This window comes from Neolamprologus multifasciatus, chromosome 7, assembly GCF_963576455.1.
Source record: "Neolamprologus multifasciatus chromosome 7, fNeoMul1.2, whole genome shotgun sequence".
Classification (NCBI taxonomy): Eukaryota; Metazoa; Chordata; class Actinopteri; order Cichliformes; family Cichlidae; genus Neolamprologus; species Neolamprologus multifasciatus.
This window is the reverse complement of record NC_140445.1, coordinates 38,662,339-38,682,190: the sequence shown is the minus strand read 5'-3', so window position 1 is coordinate 38,682,190 and position 19,852 is coordinate 38,662,339. Positions and strand designations below refer to the sequence as shown.

Below are 19,852 nucleotides of genomic sequence, written 5' to 3'. Positions count from 1 at the left end.
AATTGAATTGATACCGTCATATAATAAATACTCCTGTTTAGAATTATGCAGGGTTTATTTTTTTGAATCATTGTTTTAAAGAATGACATTTTCATGACCTGACAACAGCAAAGGCTGTCCAAAATTTGAAGGCTGCTCCAAATGCGGCCCACAAATGCGTCCTCCTTTTCCCCAGATTTGAAGGAGGGGTCTGGCGTATCCTTTGTGGCCCACCCTATCCCAGGATTCATTGCGAATCGAAGGCTGAAGAATGTTTTGGGGAAAAATGGCAGACAGTCTAAGCGGTCCAAAAATAAACTTTTAAATATAAGTACTGGGTTTTTATGTCACTAAAAATATCCAGTAGAACAGATGTTAGCATAATGAAGAATCTTCAAGTAGGCCAGTTCCTTCAAAGGATGCAGCCCCTGAACTTGGACAGTTTTACACGTCACATCATTGACGGAAATGCGTTTTAAATTGCTGAAAGCAGAAATTCAGCCAACGTGAAGATGATCGGAAACCTTTTTTGAAGTCATTGTTTGAAGGCTTTTGATTGGCCAGCATTTCTTTGTGGTTAGGGTTATATAGCTAGCTTTTTTGGCCTGCTCTTCACAGCACTTCAAATCATTTTGGGTTTTTATGTGTGTGCTTTCATGTGCACAGTGATATAAGTAACTTTGTTTAAAAAAAAGAAAAAAGACTGAAATCGCTTTGCAGGTGAACACGTGGACAGTCTGACTGATCCACTTTGTTTAAACTCAACAGCTCCAGCAGCTCAAGGTGAAGCACGAAACTGTGATCCTGACAAGGAGCCCACTGACTGCAGGTTAATGCTCAGCTCCCTGTTTTCAGTCTTTAGATCTTTGCGCGATGACAGATTCAAAACCATCCTTCTTTTCATTCACCCTGTCTGTTTTCATTTTATTCATTTCTTATTTTATTATTTTTATCATCAACATCCTTTTAAACGTTTTGATGAATGAAGATGCAGAGTCAGGAAGTGTCTTTAAAATGTTTGAAAACGTAGGAGGAAGTTCTCTGCTCCATTCACTCTTCCTCACTCTTGATTCCATTTTCTGGAAGTCCTTTGAAGTGAATGTTTTCCACTGTGTTGCAGTCTGCTGACATCGATCAGGGCTCTATGAGAAACAAGTGTCAAATCTATTGTTGTTTCTAATTACAGCTGCAGTCATATTCATCACTTTTAATGGTGCAGCAGGTGAAGGTGATGATATTACTGTTCCTTTTTTTAAAGAAGATTTAAAACAAAAAATAAAATAAATAATCTGTTATTATTTTCTAACAAAGGAAATGTGCTGATTGATATGGTCTGATATGGCCACGGACCGGTTTATGCCGACAATATTTTCACGGACCGGCCTTTAAGGTGTAGCGGAAAAATACAACAAAATAAAACTAGTACCGGTACCAAAAAAAAGATTTATTCATAACACACGTGAAAATACCCAGGAAAACCGAGTTAACAATAAAAATGATAACAAAATAACGCTGAAAACTGATAAAAACCATACATTTCACACCTGAGCCTCAACTCTCGCGGCCCGGTACCAAACGACTCACGGACCGGTACCGGTCCGAGGCCCCGGGGTTGGGGACCGCTGTCCTAAAGAAATGACAGCAGCGCCTTCAATGCTGCACACAAACAGAGCAGCAGCGCCCCCTGCTGCAGAACCCAGAACTCCCACACTGAGCTTTGACTTCTCCAGGCAACCTTCTTTTAGTATTTAGAGAATTCAAACACACACTTCAGAGTCACTTCACTAAGTCAGAAACCTTCCTAACCAAATCTACTGAATCCATTCTCAAATCCATCCAGCTAATTCAGCGTGTGCACATCTTCTTTAATACAGCAGTGAATATACACATGACTGCTGAGAGGGCACCATGCTGACTCACCCTTAATTGTCACGGTCTGGCAGGCAGACCGTGGGGATATGGGGAATGAGGACCCAAAACGCAGACTCTGCGATGCAAACAGTGCTCTTTATTTACAGTGAAAAGCTGTAAACACAATAACTCCCCGTTGTTCCCTTGAACCCCGTGTGTGCTTCCCTCCGACGTCTGTGCTCGTGCTCCCCGCTGTTGTGTTTCCGCACACCCCGTGCGTGCTTCCTTTCTGGACCACTCTTCCTCCTGCAGAAAAACCATAGAAGCAGCCGTCAACACTAACTCTGGCGGGCATACACGAACAGCACTGACATATGCTGACACACACTAACTTGGTAGGATACTCAATGAACCCGCGCCGGTGGGAGCTCCAACACTCTCCTAAGTAGCTCCCCCGACGAGCCCTGATCGCCAACAGGTGTGTGGCAGGAACTTCAGGTGTGGCCAGTCCTTCTGCCGGGCCACACCCATTAGGCCCGCATGTGGCTGTTCTCCATCCTCCAGCCACACATGTACACACCCACACCCTGCCTCTACATATAGTGAGTGGAACAAAGAACACAGCACAGTGCAGAACGACACACATCCCTAAATAACAACAACAACCACAATAATACCAATAATGGTCCATCCTGCCCACGAACCCCCGAGTTCACCAGAGCTGGGTCCGTGACATTAATGGATCCAAATGCAACAAAAGCTGTAAGAAATAAATTGTGAAAATAAATGTCAGTAGTCTGCAGACTTTTGGCAGCATGTGACTCTAACTGTAAATCTGCTGAAGATTAAATGGAATAAAACTGAATGACTAAAGTAAGCTACAGTTCTTCAGAGTTTGTACTTAGATGTAGTATTTGAGTAAAGACACTTTCAGGATGCTCTGCTGGTTCTGGATGAAGGTTTGTTCCCGGCTCTGTGCTGGAATATTTAAGTGACCTGTTTGTGTTTGCTTCATTCACACTTACATGTAAAGATGTGATATGAATCGGGCCCAAGGTCCGCTCCGCCTTCTTGAAGGTGGGACAGCTCAAAGTTCAGCTGAACACACTCCTCCTTAAATGAGATGGTCTAATCTGAGCTGCAGGTTCATAGTCCACCTGAAAAAAGCCCAACACTGAAACACTCATTTCATTTTTAAACCTTCTAAGGTTTTTATTCTAACACATCGTTGGTTAGACAGCAGATAAATGCTTTCAGTCTTCACTCAGAAACATTTTACTTGATTTTAATATTTTTAATTTAACTAATAAAAGCTTTATTAGTCAGTGAAAATTGAAGCCTTAGACTGCTATTCATTGTAAAGTCCAGCAGGGGACGACTCCTCCGGTTTTCTAAAGAAGCCTTATTGTACAAAAGCCCATGAAAAAAATGATCCTGCTGCTCACTGTGACGTCAGTAAACCCTCTCCTGGTGAATTTATTCTCTGAGATGCTTATTTTGAGTCTTATTGGATCAAACATGAAGTTATACATTTTGGTCACATTAGAGGCTCAGAAAGCACGTCACCGTTTTTACATCTGCTGATTTAATTACTGACTTCATGACTGAATGAAGGTTTGTTCATGTTCATGTCTCTTAATGTGTGAATGTTTGTCTTAGAGAGAGCTGACTGAAGTGCAAACATGCCTAAAACAACAACAGTTATTCTGAACCAGTAACATAACACCTGTTTGCTCCACAGTTTTGAGTACCAGGTGAAACGAATGAATCTTATTCTGTGGTGTAAACCTTACACTTATGCTTTACACTATAGCCTCTTGATTTTTAGTTGTAAGCAATGGAAACGACTGCAGGTGGTTTTAGTGGAGGACTAGAAGATGATTGTGGGAAAGATGGATGACCCCTTATTAAGAGCTTTGTTGTTCCCCTCAGAGGACTCTCATGATCAAGTTTGCATGTTTGTGGCAGATGCAAAGAGCAGCTGCTGGCTATGATCCTGGGTCAGTGTGGTTATGTAAGTGAACCTGCAGAACAAACACAGCAGGGCCAGTTGAAGGACGCTGCAGGGCCACGATAATGAGAGGATGGTACAAGCAGACGGGTTAAAGGTTGTCCACATGCCCATCACATGACATCCAAAAATCAGCTGATTACTGAAACTACAGGGTGGGCCATTTATATGGATACACCGTAATAACATGGGAATGGTTGGTGATATTAAAGTCCTGTTTGTGGCACATTAGTATATGTGAGGGGGCAAACTCCTCAAGATGTGTGGTGACCATGGTGGCCATTTAGAAGTCGGCCATCTTGGATACAACTTTTGTTTTTTCAATAGGAAGAGGGCCATGTGACACATCAAACTTAATGGTAATGTCACAAGAAAAACAATGGTGTGCTTGGTTTCAACGTAACTTTATTCTTTCATGAGTTATTTACAAGTTTCTGACCACTTATAAAATGTGTTCAATGTGCTGCCCATTGTGTTGGATTGTCAATGCAACCCTCTTCACACACTGATAGCGACACCGCAGGAGAAATGCCAGCACAGGCATCCAGTATCCGTAGTTTCAGGTGCTGCACATCTCGTATCTTCACACCATAGACAATTGCCTTCAGATGACCCCAAAGATGAAAGTCTAAGGGGGTCAGATCAGGAGACCTTGGGGGCCATTCAACTGGCCCACGACGACCAATCCACTTTCCAGGAAGCTGTTCATCTAGGAATGCTCGGACCTGGCACCCATAATGTGGTGGTGCACCATCTTGCTGGAAAAAGTCATGAAACGTGCCAGCTTCAGTGCACAAAGAGGGAAACACATCATCATGTAGCAATTTCAAATATCCAGTGGCCTTGAGGTTTCCATTGATGAAGAATGGACCCACTATTGTTGTACCCCATATACCACACCAAACCATCACTTTTGTTGTTCGAACAGCCTTGGAGGGATCCATCCAATGTGGGTTAGTGTCAGACCAAGAGCGGTGGTTTTGTTTGTTAACTTCACCATTCACATAAAAGTTTGCCTCATCACTGAACAAAATCTTCTGCATGAACTGAGGGTCCTGTTCCAATTTTTATTTTGCCCATTCTGCAAATTCTGTGCACCGATCTGGGTTATCCTCGTTGAGATGCTGCAGCAGCTGGAGTTTGTAAGGGTGCCATTTGTGAGTAGCTAATATCTGCCGAAGGGATGTTCGACTAATGCCACTCTCCAGTGACATGCGGCGAGTGCTACGCTGTGGGCTCTTGCTGAATGAAGCTAGGACAGCCACTGATGTTTCTTCATTAGTGACAGTTTTATTGCGTCCACATTTTGGCAAATCCAACACTGAACCAGTTTCACAAAACTTAGCAAGCAGTTTGCTGACTGTAGCATGGGAGATGGGTGGTCTTGTAGGGTGTCTTGCATTGAAATCTGCTGCAATAACCCGGTTACTGCGTTCACCAGATATCAACACAATTTTGATCCGCTCCTCACGTGTTAACCTCTTCGACATGTCAATGGCTGTGAACAAAGAGAAACGTGTAAATAACTCATGAAAGAATAGAGTTACGTTGAAACCAAGCACACCATTGTTTTTCTTGTGACATTACCAATAAGTTTGATGTGTCACATGGCCCTCTTCCTATTGAAAAAACAAAAGATGTATCTAAGATGGCCGACTTCTGAATGGCCACCACCCATCTTAAGGAGTTTGCCCCCTCACATATACTAATGTGCCACAAACAGGACTTTAATATCACCAACCATTCCCATGTTATTACGGTGTATCCATATAAATGGCACACCCTGTATTTTCTTTTCCTTGTCTGTATCCACCAAACACCTGACTGCTTTATTAAAACTTATTTTGTGGTAAAGTTACCAAAATAATTGCCAGGAGGTCTTTCAAGACGTGCTAGGAGGTGAGAATGGCCTGCACAGATGTTATAACCTTTCATCAGGAATGTGTGAATGGCTGTTTACACCTGTGAGAGCTTAACCTGAAAGCTTGCAAAACAGAAGTGTCTCTTTCAGAGGTTTCATTGTGTAATGATGCAACTGTGACATCTATGCAGAGAAGCTTCCATGTCCCATGTTTAATAAATGTTGAAGAAAGGGTAATATCTACAACCTGCAGGACACCGGTCCTTGAGGCCTGGGGTTCCCCGCCCGTGACATTGAACATCTTGTTAGGTCATGATGCTGAATACTGTTTTATAGATCACGCAGGCTGACACGCATTTTGTTTGTTTGTTTTTTTTAATATAAAATCCAGGTGAGACTTTGTTCACTTTTCACTGATTCTTTGTTCAGATTTGAGTGAATGTCTTTAGCTGCAGGTCATCAACTCTTTGGAAAGGTGTGTGTGTGTAAACATAAACCAGACTCCAGCTAAAAAACATCCACATTTTATTGTTCTGTCACTCAGGGGTAAGATAGAAGGCTGTTGCCACAGAAAACATTTCACCGTCACATTACACCAACTTTAAACATTCAACTTTATTCACCGGCTTTCCTTAAAACCCTCGTTAACACACACTGTTCACTTCAGACACACGATTCCCTCCAACACTGATCGGTGCGTACAAAAACACTTTTTAAAAACAGGAAATCGATGCACACACTTACACACATCTAAATGAACATGTAGCTTAAACAGAGTTTGAGAACTAATCCATGAACATCACTCATCACAGCACAGGTGGTAAAAATCACATTTTCCAGGTCACCTTTCTTAAAAAAATAAATTATGTTTTCCTTACCAGCTGCTCTGAGCAGACGCTAAATTAATCAGTGACCGATGTCAGAAGCACTTTCCTGCAAACTGATGTGCAAATCTTTGCATTACTGTGAAAGAAAGCAGAAACATTAAAGCTGCAGCCATCCACCCCACAGTCAGACCACCCATCGACTGTCAGCTTCTAAAAGCAGCTCATTTCTGTCACCCAGACAAAAATCTGTCATTAAGACTTAATTCAGTGAGAAATAAAACTGATGATTATCTGCAGGCAGGTCATCCTTTCACAAATCATTCTTTTAAATCATCCAACTTACCAGAAGGAGCAGCTGAGACCCCGCCCACCTGACCTCAAACATGCTCCCTCACATCACTTGAGATTAGCCCCCCAGGAAATCTGAGTCATCCTAAAGTTAAGCAGCTTCTAGTTTTCATCTTTAAACTTGTTTCAGTTGCTTCAGTTTTTTGTTTCCTTTTCCTATTTTTTTAATTTTTGATTAGTGAAACAGATAACTTCATGATGAAGATTGTAAGAAAACAGAAGACAACCCAAACACACAAAGTTTCTCTGGCAATTTCTGAACCGTTTCTATTTTTGAAGCATTTCTAAAGTTCATGTTTTAAAGCCAAGAATCACTTAAAACCACAAAGCCCCCCCCCCAAAAAAAAAGATCCACTCTTGGAAGACTTCCTCACCCCTCCCCCTCCTTAGCACTGATGTGAATCTAATGTGATTCAGCATTGGCATTAACGGATGCATGTTTGTAAAAGTGACTCTGCATGTATGTGCAGCATGGCAGTGCGTGCTTTAAAAACAGAGCAAGCACGCTCAGTAGTACGGGCCGATGTTCTCATATCCGGCATAACCCGGCCAATCAGGGAAGATCCCGTGTGAACACGTGGGGCTGCCATATCGGTCGAAGTGAACCCCATAGTTACAGGAGGGCCTGCTCCAGGCCTGCTGATGGCCCCTCCTCATCAAGGACCACGTGATGCTATAGTTGTTGCCTTGGTTGCTGTCCCAGTGCTCGCAGCCATCCACCTGGTAGCAGACGGCAAACTCGATGCGCTCATGCGGCTTCAGCTCGCCGGACAGAGACACTTCGAAGGAGAAGGTGTCGTGGTGCAGGCTGGGATAGGAGTCCTTCATGTACACACAGTCCACATCCGTGTGGCTTTTCCACGAGTCAAAGGTCACACGCACCTTCACTGACTTCTCGAAAGACATGTTCCTGACTTTGACAGTTCCTGCGAACGCCTTCTCTTTCAACAGGCAGTGCTCGAGGCAGACGAGGTTCTCCTCCAAGCGCTGACGGAACAGCAGGTAGTCTGAAGCAGGCTGAGCGAAGCCCAGCACCAGCCGGTCCTCCTCGGCTTTGAGTGACAGAGCTGAGCTCAGCTGCTCCTGGATGTTCACGGGAATGTCGATGGGGTCACTGAATGGAGAGAACATCTTCACCCGGGTCAGAGCCAGGCCTTTGTGGTCGGCAAAGGTTACGCGCTTTTTGGTTTTGGTCCCGTTTTTGCTCATGGATCTGTCATCCTGGAGCTCGGACTGATCGAGGAGGTGTGAGTGCTGGAACCTCAGAGCAGATTTACAGGTTTTCCGAGGCTTCCTGTAGGAAAAGTCCTCTTTGGAGAGGTACAGGGGCAGGGTCATGTCGATCGGCATGGTGGGCTCTGGAGGAAGCACGCACAGAACACTGAAACACAGGAAAGAGTGCTTCTGTTAAAATAATCTTACTCCATTTTAATATTTATCATTAAACTGAAAGCTGACTCAAACTGTCTGCTCTTTGTAACACCAGGACGTTAGTTACAGAGCAACAGGATCAATCAATGCAGATAAACCTGGATTCTTCTATGGAAATATAAGTGGTTTAATTTCTGCTGCTCACTCCACATTAGAAACTCTCACTTTATTACAGGTGACAAATATCCAAATTAAGTCATATGGACAAACTGAAAAACAGTGCAAGTCCATCATTTACAGTAAATGATGTGATTAAGTCACAGTACAAAGTTCTCAGCACAACAAGAATGTCATCACAGTCTGTATCATATTCAAAAAGTACATTTTAAAAGTTTAAACTTTATGATCATTTTTTTGTAACAAAAGTGAACATAAAGAAAATCAATGAGTACAAATCATTTATATGCAGATTGAACAGAGTGTGTCATGGTGAGACCACCACAGATTTCACCACATTTTACCTGTAATTGTATGGTAATGTGTGTCATGCATCTTTGTGGAACAGGTGACCCACGATGCTGTAAGTGGTTAGATTTCTGTATAAAAGCTCCTTTAGCAGTTTAAGTCCTGCAGCAACTGTGTCAGTGTGTTCTGTCCCTGAGGCTCTGAATACAAGTCTTTAATGTGACTTTTCTATGTGTTAGTTCATCGCTGTATTATTGTAGTGCATGTAATTTCCAACTTGACCACATTTTACTGCAAACTGATAATAGCCCTTTTTAAAAATTATAATTAAGATGCAGTAAAAAAAAAAAAAAACACCAGTTCTAAGCTCCTAAATTTGACCCGACAATGCTGTAAAGATTCAAACTCAAAAGCCATACTTACTGATGTATTTTATATATTTCTTTTAAAGACAAAAAAAAAGAAAAAAAAAGTGAAATTGTCAAAATTTCAGGCTAAACAGGTGTAAACTACAGATGACAGCAACAATCCTCATATCTGTCATGAATTATGCCCATATTGGGAAGAGGGGAGCAGAGTCTCTCTCTTGAGTCTCTGATATCACATCCAGTAAATTTTCTGTCTGACAACATCTGAAGCAAAGCAAACAGTGACAACAGTAGTGAAGACTGTAAATATCCAGCATATCTTATCTGCACAAACAGTTAATCAGGTCAGTGAAGACAAAGGTGGAGCTCATCTGCCTGAGCCCCTGCAGTAAATCTGACCCTCGTTAATCCACGTCAAGACAACACTGGGATTCTGATCCTTCTCACACAGACAGACACCTGAATCAGGAGCTGTGACCTAAACCATCTCATTGTTAAAATCTTTAAAACACACAGGAAGCAACCTTTGACCAAGTGACTGACTTAGAGTCTGGTGTCACATACAGCCAGTCATCCAGGTGGCGACCTGTACACAGGTGTCTGTGCTGGCGACCTTCATTAATGGGAAAACATTTAGAGTCTGAGCAGACTTCAGATGATGAGATATGGAATCACAACATGATATATTTTCAAAATACAGAAATGCAAAAGCAGCATTAGAATTTCTTTTCCAGTAGCACAGCTTAAGGTAAAAGAAGAAAACAAAACTGAGCATCTACAAACCAGCATCAGTGAAACAAACGTTATCCATCAGGAGGGAAACTTTAGCTTCCTCCAATCTGCTTACCTCTAAATCTGACTGCAGCACAGAAGCACTTTAATTACAAGTGTCCTTTAAACCTCCAAACATGACGGTTAAACAGCAACATCAGTTAGCCATGAGAATAATCGGCTGATGTGAACGAATGTAACACTAGTGTTTGTCACCGACTGTTAGTAAACCATCACACTGTGAATGTGATGCATATTAACAGACTATTGAGGTGTTTCTAATATTCTGACACCCTAGTCTATGTACACAGAAGTACAACATAAGAAACAATGAATGACAATATTTAATATCAACTAGGGCTGGGCAATATTATACCGTTCACGGTAATACCGGTATAATGTTGGGCAACAATAAGAAAATGAAATATTGTGATAGAATACAGGTAAAAGGCGCAGGCGCAGTGCCTTTGTTTTCATACGCACATGGCGGAAAAAGCATGGCAGAGAATGAGAAGGGCGAAATCGGATTGTTGAATGAAACGGATGAACCAGAATTGGTTTGTAAAAATGCTGCAAGTATTTTGTACTAGTGTACTATTTTGTCTAGTGTCAATTATATCGTCAGTTATATCGTTATCACAAATTTTCAAATATATCATAGTATATCATGATAAATATTTTTGGTCATATCACCCTGCTCTAATATCAACTTCAATTATGAGTTTGTGATAAACATGGCTGAATTGTCAAAAATACTTGAAAATACTTTAAATTTCTAAAAATAAATCCTTAACAGTCTCTTCGTGTTGTATTTAACTCAGACTGGACAGGTGTACCTAGTAAAACGCCAACTTAAAACCTACACTAACACAGTTGCATTCACGGTGCCCCTGCTCATCAGGTGAAACGGACTTCAGTGAAAACACCTGAGCAGCAGGAGCTCCACACCACAGACACATTTACCTGCGAGCAAACTCTTCAGGTCAACACCAGCAGCACACTCACTCTGACGCTTCACATTCAGGTGTAGCGGAAGTTTCGTCACACTTCCCTGTCTTGCGCGATAAATGGTGCCACAGGTCACACACCCTCCAGGTCACCACGTTGTGGTCACCTTCCGCCATGTCCGTGGGTTTCATTCATTCATTTACCAAAAGCGTGAAAACGTTTGTAAAACCACAGCTTTCTGCGACCCACGCTACGTCACACACACACACACACCTGAGTACGTATCTATGTTTGATGAGAGAACCGGCAGGTTAAGGCAAACAGGAAGAAATTAAAAGAACGAAGAAAGAACTGAACAGTCTGAGTTTTGTTCTAAAGAGTTAGAGAAGATAAATAAACTGCAGTCCTAAGTCTTTAAGCACTGAAAACCATTAATATTAATACTTGAAACTTAAGAGTTTGGTTCAAAGCAGTACACTGTTAACCTCAATCATGAAAAAGAACTGCAGACACACAAACTCACTGTATCTGAACTTTTACTTCCCAGTGTAACTGCATGATGGCTCCAGAGCCTCTTAAAGGCTTCATTTATGACGTCATCAGAACCTAACCGGGCCTCTAGTGTTCACACCAGAACTTCAGTACCATCAGCGTTCAGCACCACGGTCTTACCTGGAGCTGCTGCCGAGAACCATTTGCGGTCTGTCCAGTTCCGTTGTGCCGTCACCGCGCTGTGCCCTGGTCCTGGTTCCGGGTCTCTGTCCTAGATCTCTGAGGATTCTGCAGCAGCAGCAGCCCTCTGCTCGGGCGCTAACTCTCGGCTCACACTAAAACCGGTGAGCCGCTTTTCTTCTTCTCGTGCCTTCAAACGGCCACGCCACTTTCACGTGGACACGCGTCCACAGCCAATCAGAGAGCGCACTGACGGAGTGGTCGGCGGCGTGGCGCCCTGCTGTCAGAGCCGTCTCTCCGTGTGAAGATTGACAGAAAGCCGTAATTGTTTATCGAGTTATTTATCGTGGTTCGTAGGGCCCAGTTTAGCGCCTCGTGCTGTTTTAGTAAATTAAATGTAGATTAAATAAAACATCATCCGCTTACTACCTGGAAGCATGAATATTAACCCTGTAAAGGTAAAACTTCACAAAAATACCTGGAATAAATAAATACATTAAAAATATATTAATTTGCATGTATGTTTTATAATTTATATCATATTTGCTACATCCGACATTGTTTTCCAATTTATTTATCTCTTTATGTGAAACTTATTTATTATTATTATTATTATTATTATTATTATTATTATTACCTATTTTTCGGGAGGAATTAAACTTATGACGTAGAACTCTAAAAAACTCAAACTGGATCAAATAAGATGCAGCTGTTTTACAGAGTTCAGGCTCATATTTTTGTGATTTTAACAGTTTTCTCTTAAGGCCTGTGAAGTAGTTCTACTTAAAACTTTAGTTTAAACTCTTAAGTTTTCAATATGTGCATGTTTGTTTTTCAGATTTTCTTTGGTGTAAAATTTAAAAAGGAGCAATAAAATTTGTATATTTATGTGAGAAGAAACTAAAGTGAGACGCAAAACCTGCTTACAAAAAAGAGGAAAGACTCAAGTCTTCACTGGGCCAAAACACGTGTGAACATGTATAACATTTCATGTCATTTAGATTCTGTCTATATATTTTTGTTTTGTTTTAACCTGACCACATACACGAGTGCATGTACACATACACACACACACATATATTTGTATTTGTACATGTAAATGCAAGAATCTTTATATATTGGCTTGTTGTATAGTGTGAATGTGTGCGTGAATGGGTGGATGACTGGTTGTGTAAAAGCGCTTTGGGGTCCTTAGGGACTAGTAAAGCGCTATACAAATACAGGCCATTTACCATTTACCATATATCTGAAATAAAGAATAAAAAAAATAAAGAATAAAAAAAATAATAACATCTGTAAGAGACAGCTGGAGACATGTAACAGCAAACTGTGTCTGCAATGTCTGTGGGTCTCTTTGCCTCTGTTTGCAAAAGTGGGTTTAGGATGAGTGGCGGTCTTGGGGTCATTGCTGCAGCACTTGTGGGCTGCATGTGCAGCTGGACCTTTACACCCGTCACAGACACACTGAATGTTTTTTCTGTAATTCTTCTAAAAACATGAACACACACGTGACATTTTCATATTGATTTTCTGTTAACATGAGCTCACTTTGTGTCCGTGTAACAGTGCTTTGTGTTTTGTAGGAAACCACAACCCCCCCCCCCCGATGCTGAACAGCTGACAGCTTTGTAAATAGCAGCTCTGATTCGGGAATCGATCCCAGGTTAGAGAACAGGCTGTGTTATTTTGGTGCTTCACCTTAGCACATGAAGCACGGCTGGCACACACACAGGCACAGGTTACACCTCAGTACTGTCAGTGAGGTGCGTGGAGTTTGCATTGGTGGTGTGATTAAACAGGAGATCTGAAAACATCACCACATCCGCTTTGAGATTATAATATTTACTTATTGTTAATTTTTTAAATCTAAACAGCTGATTGATTATCTGAGAAGACAGTTCCTGGTGAAGTTTATGACTTTACAAAACCGTCCCTTTCACTCTCTCACAAATCACCCTGACCCTTGTCTCCACCCACTCCACCCTGCCTCCACTCTCAGACACCACCTGTTGTTTTGAATGGTTGACCCCATCTATTTAAACTCCTCCACCTTCCCTTGCTCTGCTCTTGCAGCTTTAGTGAGGATCTTCACGTATTTAAAGGTTTTAAATATTAACTATTGTCACTTTTGGCGTCTTTGACTGTAAATTTCTTTTGTTTTTATAAACTAAACCTTTTGTGTTTTTGTTGTTGTTGTTGTTGATAAAGTTATCAGATTATTATTATTAAATTAATTCCATCAGAAGAAGATATTAAAATAGCAAATATATTAATACTACTACTGTTGACATCTCGTGTTTATACTTTTAATTCACACTTTTTTGGTCTTTATGTTATAATATAAAGCATATTGACTGAACGTTGTTGTGAATTAGGGCAATATAAATAACACTGAATTAAACTGAATTAATGCCTGTTTTATTTCTTAACTCTGATGAATAATCTTCATATTCTAATAATCACAAAGACCAAAATTAGTAAAAAAAAATTGAATTAAACCCTTCATGTTAAAAAAAAACTTAATTGAGCAAATACAGGAAAATGAAACTGAACCTAAACTACATTTAACACCGAAAGTAAAGTGCTCAAAAAATTAGGATCAGCCTTAAACTCTCCCCTCTGTACACGTTAACCTAAAACACCTTAAGCATGAGATTAAACTCTTATAGATTTCTGAGGTGTCTGCAGCGTGGCTCTGAATGAGGTCCGCAGCTGAAAAATGAACTTTATTAATTCTGATCTTTATGCATCTTTGCAAACATCACATAAAGCACAAATACAGTCTTTGCAGAGCACCTCAGACAGCAGCAGGACGTCCCTGCAGAGATACTTTGTGTTCCAGCAGCTGCAGCATGAAATGATGTCAGCACGAATGGTGGCCTTCCAGCCTCGTTAGGAAACAACCTGCTGCTGTTCTGGCACAGTATCATGTAAATAATTGTTCAGAACTCAACCTACTGAACGCTGGGGTTCAAGAGCAGAAAGAGCAGCTCTCTGCTCTCTGATAAGGACCCTGAACGCAGCACCACATGACCTGAAAATAGACCGAGCTGTGCTGTGACAAAGGTGAAATGTTAATCATGGCAGTCGATCACAGCTAAACACGCTGTGTTGTAAGGCTTCTAACTCTCTGTGGATTCAGTCAGAAGCTGATGAAAATGAATACATACATATATATATATATATATATATATATATATATATATATATATATATATATATTATATATAGCAAAGGTGTACTCTCAGTGGCAAGGGAACAATAATAAGAGAACAGCACCACCAAGGCTGCAGACGGGGCAATACTGGAAGAGCATATGTGGCAGATATCCAAGAAAGGTCTCCAGTATGAAGAGTTGGACAGCACCAGGGCCCGACATGGTTCACGCCTACTGGCTAAAGAAGCTGACTGCACTCCACGAGCGTCTGGCAGCACAAATGAACCAGCTGCTAGTTAACGAGGGACACCTGGAATGGCTAACCGAAGGTCGGACGGTCCTGATCCCCAAGGACCCCAAGAAGGGACCAGTCCCCTCCAACTACCGACCAATAACCTGCCCAGTACTACTTGGAAGCTCCTGTCAGGCATCATATCGGCTAAGATGAACAGGCACATGGCTCAATACATGAGCGGGACACAGAAAGGAATTGGCAAGAATACCAGAGGTGCAAAACACCAGCTACTGGTAGACAGAACAGTCAGCCGAGACTGCAAGACCAGACTGACCAACCTGTGCACTGCCTGGATTGATTACAAGAAGGCCTATGACTCAATGCCCCACAGCTGGATACTGGAATGCCTAGAATTGTACAAGATCAATGGGACCCTAAGAGCCTTCATCAGGAACTCAATGGGGATGTGGCGTACAACACTAGAGGCCAACTCCAAGCCCATAGCACAAGTCACCATCAAGTGCGGGATCTACCAAGGAGATGCTCTGTCCCCACTGCTGTTCTGCATAGGCCTGAACCCCCTCAGTGAGATCATTAACAAGACTGGCTACGGATACCGACTACGGAACGGAGCAGTTGTCAGCCACCTCCTGTACATGGATGACATCAAGCTGTATGCCAAGAGTGAACGAGACATCGATTCACTGATCCACACTACCAGGCTATACAGCAATGACATTGGAATGTCATTCGGGCTGGAGAAGTGTAGTCGGATGGTAACAAAGAGAGGGAAGGTAGTCAGAACTGAGGGGATTGAACTACCAGAAGGCAACATTGCAGACATAGAGCACAGTTACAAGTACCTGGGGATCCCGCAGGCGAATGGGAACCATGAAGAGGCCGCTAGGAAAGCTGCAACCACCAAGTACCTGCAGAGGGTCAGGCAAGTCCTGAGGAGTCAGTTGAACGGTAAGAACAAGATCCGGGCCATCAACACGTACGCCCTGCCCGTGATCAGGTACCCTGCTGGGGTAATAGGCTGGCCAAAGGAGGAGATAGAAGCTACTGACATAAAGACAAGAAAGCTCCCTACCATGCATGGAGGGTTTCACCCCAAGTCCAGCACCCTGAGGCTGTACGCTAAGTGGAAGGAAGGGGGCCGGGGACTGGTGAGTGTCAGCATCACAGTCCAGGATGAGACAACGAACATCCAAGAATACATCACGAAGATGGCCCCAACTGACAGCATGTTCAGTGAATACCTCAGGCAGCAGAAACCCAAGAAAGAGGAGGGAGACGAGGAACCATCATGGAAGGACAGGCCCCTGCATGGTATGTACCACCGGCAGATAGAGGAGGTGGCTGATATCCAGAAATCCTACCAGTGGCTGGACAAAGCTGGACTGAAAGATAGCACAGAGGCACTAATCATGGCAGCACAAGAACAAGCTCTGACTACAAGATCCATAGAGGCTGGGGTCTATCACACCAGGCAAGACCCCAGGTGCAGGCTGTGTAAAGATGCCCCAGAGACAATCCAGCACCTAACAGCAAGGTGCAAGATGCTAGCAGGCAAGGCATACATGGAACGCCATAACCAAGTGGCCGGCATAGTGTACAGGAACATCTGTGCCGAGTATAACCTGGAAGTCCCGAGGCCAAATGGGAAATGCCCCCAAAGGTGGTGGAGAATGACCGAGCTAAGATCCTGTGGGACTTCCAGATACAGACGGACAAAATGGTGGTGGCTAACCAACTGGACATAGTGGTGGTAGACAAACAGAAGAAGACGGCCATAGTGATTGATGTAGCGATACCGAATGACAGCAATATCAGGAAGAAGGAACACGAGAAGCTGGAGAAATACCAAGGGCTCAGAGAAGAGCTCGAGAGAATGTGGAGGGTGAAGGTAACGGTGGTCCCCGTGGTAATCGGAGCACTAGGTGCGGTGACTCCCAAGCTAGGCGAGTGGCTCCAGCAGATCCCGGGAATAACATCGGAGATCTCTGTCCAGAAGAGCGCAGTCCTGGGAACAGCTAAGATACTGCGCAGGACCCTCAAGCTTCCAGGCCTCTGGTAGAGGACCCGAGCTTGAAGGATAAACCGCCCGCAGGGGCGTGCTGGGTGTTTTATATATATATATATATATATATATATATATATATATATATATATACAGTGTATACATACTGTGTATATGTGCAGTGCTGTGTTGAGTTGTGTTCTGGACTCTGCAGCTAAAAGTTGAAATCAGGTGAAGCGTGATTTCAACGTGTGATTTCAACGAGGTGCAGTGGCTTTGGCTTTGATCCTGAACCTTTCAAATCAATCAGTGCTTCTTGTTTAAGGCCATTATGGGACCTCAGCTGTACATGGATGTACTCATGTCTTTAACCTGCTCTGTCTAGCTTGGGGGAACTGTGAAAGCGCTCGTTAGTTTAAGTTTTATTCTCGCAGAAACCAGAAAAAGCGCACGCATCTGTAATTTACACCTAAACTCCACCAGCTGTGGGAATAATTGCTCCATTTCCTCCACGTTAACGATCAGTGAACAATACCGAAGAAGAAATGATTACATTTAAATAACAATGGGCCTAATTTACATATGAAAGCTGCAAAATGCATCAGCACAGAGGTAAGGATGTCTTAATTAGCTACACACACAAACACACACACACACAGTATATGATTTATTGCTGGTTCAGCTCTCTGTAGTTATACTGAGGTAGCTGATCCTGTTCATATGACGTATCACTTTAAAACATTTATGATACAGTTCCTGTAGCTCTGCTGTCCTGATTCTGTGGATTTATTTGGATGTGTTTGTTGGTCTGTTAATTAAAAAGACAAAAGTGAATTTTTTATTTGAAGGATAATTCTAATTAAATGTTTAAAAATTAATTAATCTGATATAATTAATTAAGATAAAAAACGAAATGTCTAATTTATGTTAAATAATTATGTAATTCATAATTTCACTTTTTTTAACTTTATAGAAGCTAAATAACAGCAGCCGACAAGGACAAAAAAAAAGACTCCAGATGTGTTTGAATGGCTGATTCATAATCAGCACTTTGTTGCTTTTATTCATGTTTTCATTAACGTCTGTTTTCATCATGTGGCTCACACATTTCCCTAAACTCAACAAAATGTGAAATTAAAAATAAACTTCTTTATGAATTATGAATTAAATGGGATTTAAAATGTATCAACTTCAAGCTTTAAAGCTTGAATCATTTATTTATTTAATGTTATTTTTTCACGGTCTGTTTTTTCCTCAGTTTAATTAACTATTTTTTAAAATGTCTTCTTTCTTGTTTATTTGTTCTTTATTTAAACTTTATTTCATTTCTTGAACTCTCAGTATAGCAGAGTGGTGAGAACTTTCTCTGATGAATACTTGAACGGAAGTGGGGATGATCAGCATCAGCAGCTTTCAGAAGGACATGAAGAGCAATGTTCCCTCTAATTTTTCACGTGTCTGAGCGAACGCACAAACTCCTTGAGCGGTCTCCTGGACCACTGTGAGCAACAGCAGACGTGTGCACTGTGGTCATGCCAGCATCGAATCCATCCAAGTTACATGGTTTATTACAATAATCAAATTACATCATTTACATTTATGTTAGACTACTTTTAATTATTTGCTTCAGCCCACTTACAATGAAAAAAAAAAAAAATCTTGTTCATGACCTGTGTAGGATGTTAACACTATTGGAAGTAAAATTAACTTGAACTCCAATTTTGAAAACACAACTTTTTATTATTATTATTATTTTTTTTTTTATAAAGCTCTGACTTGTATTATGAGTCTGTGGTCTGGGAGAGAGTCCTGTAACTCTGTCTGCAAAATACAGTATATAATGACCAGTGATGGGCAATTAAATATATAGTTACTTCTTAAAAAAAGTTACTGAGTTTTGTAAACAACAAAGTTTACCTAAAAATGCAGCCAAGTTTTTTTTAAATAAACATTTCAAACTATTTACAGAACAATCAGCTGTTCTGCATCAAATCTGATGCCACACAAATTATTTGTGCCACTCCAAAAAATAATTTCTGTCCACTATGAGATAAAGGAGAACAACAGCCTGATACCTGCAGGCCTGACAACAGGAGATGTATCACTCCTGTAACACCTGTAACATTCAGCAGTCGCCTCATTGTTCTGACACACACAACAAAACTATTGACTACACTACACACTAACTAGATTTGCGCTAAACGTCGCAAATCTCTCACAGACGCATCTGTAAGAATAATGGGTAATAAAAGGATTGTGTAAAACATGGAAACATCACAGCGTGATCTCTACCAGGACCAAAAGAATCGCAGAGACCGGCGTTGTCTCAACAGTGGCATCGTTCTAATCCCATACGGGAGCAGCCAGTCACTTACTGACTAACACTGCAAAACAGAATTGTTACCATATTTACTTTAATTTCAATTCAGGTTAGATTTTTTTTGTGCGCAACACAGATTTTTTCTGCGCAGAGGCCATGCCAGCAGTGCGCGATTGCGCACGCGCGCAGCTTAGAGGGAACATTGACGAAGAGATTGCAACTTTCTGGCAAACTGGGACCCATTCAGACCTTCCCTCAGCCCCTTGGCCACCTCCTCATTAAAATGATTTGAATACCAGTCTTACTGCCAGACTGCCCCCTCATAAGGCTCATTAGCCTCCATTCACATGAAGACAATAAAGATCCCTTCAGCCTCATTGATGGAGAAAACAATTAGTTTGCTCTCCTGAGTCAGTGCCTTTGTGTTCAGTCCTCAGACCTACATAGAGGCCAAGTGCGATTTAAAAATATGGAGGAGCTCATCTGTCTGTGAAAGACCGGCTGAGGAGAGATAACAACATAAAAATCAATTTATTGATTCATAATCGAATCTAAATAGCTGTGCACACAGAAATACCTAATAGTGAAGCATTAATGTGTTCACATCTTCGTTAAAGCCCTTGTGTTGTCTTCACCTGCTTAGGA

General features: G+C 41.8%; 1 protein-coding gene and 1 pseudogene across 2 annotated transcripts in view; both read right to left on the bottom strand.

Annotated features, from left to right (window-relative positions):
- The window catches only part of LOC146514816 (scavenger receptor cysteine-rich type 1 protein M160-like), a 238,201-nt pseudogene that overhangs the window by 138,035 nt on the left and 80,314 nt on the right, over window positions 1-19,852 (bottom strand). The window lies entirely within an intron of this gene.
- ppp1r3b (protein phosphatase 1, regulatory subunit 3B) lies at window positions 6,211-11,668 on the bottom strand. The gene is made up of 2 exons (XM_085168100.1): window positions 11,473-11,668; window positions 6,211-8,258 (listed from the first exon to the last, which is right to left on the bottom strand). Exons 1-2 carry the CDS (start codon window positions 11,493-11,495, stop codon window positions 7,385-7,387), a joined length of 897 nt encoding a protein of 298 aa, XP_085024226.1. The 5' UTR covers window positions 11,496-11,668; the 3' UTR covers window positions 6,211-7,384.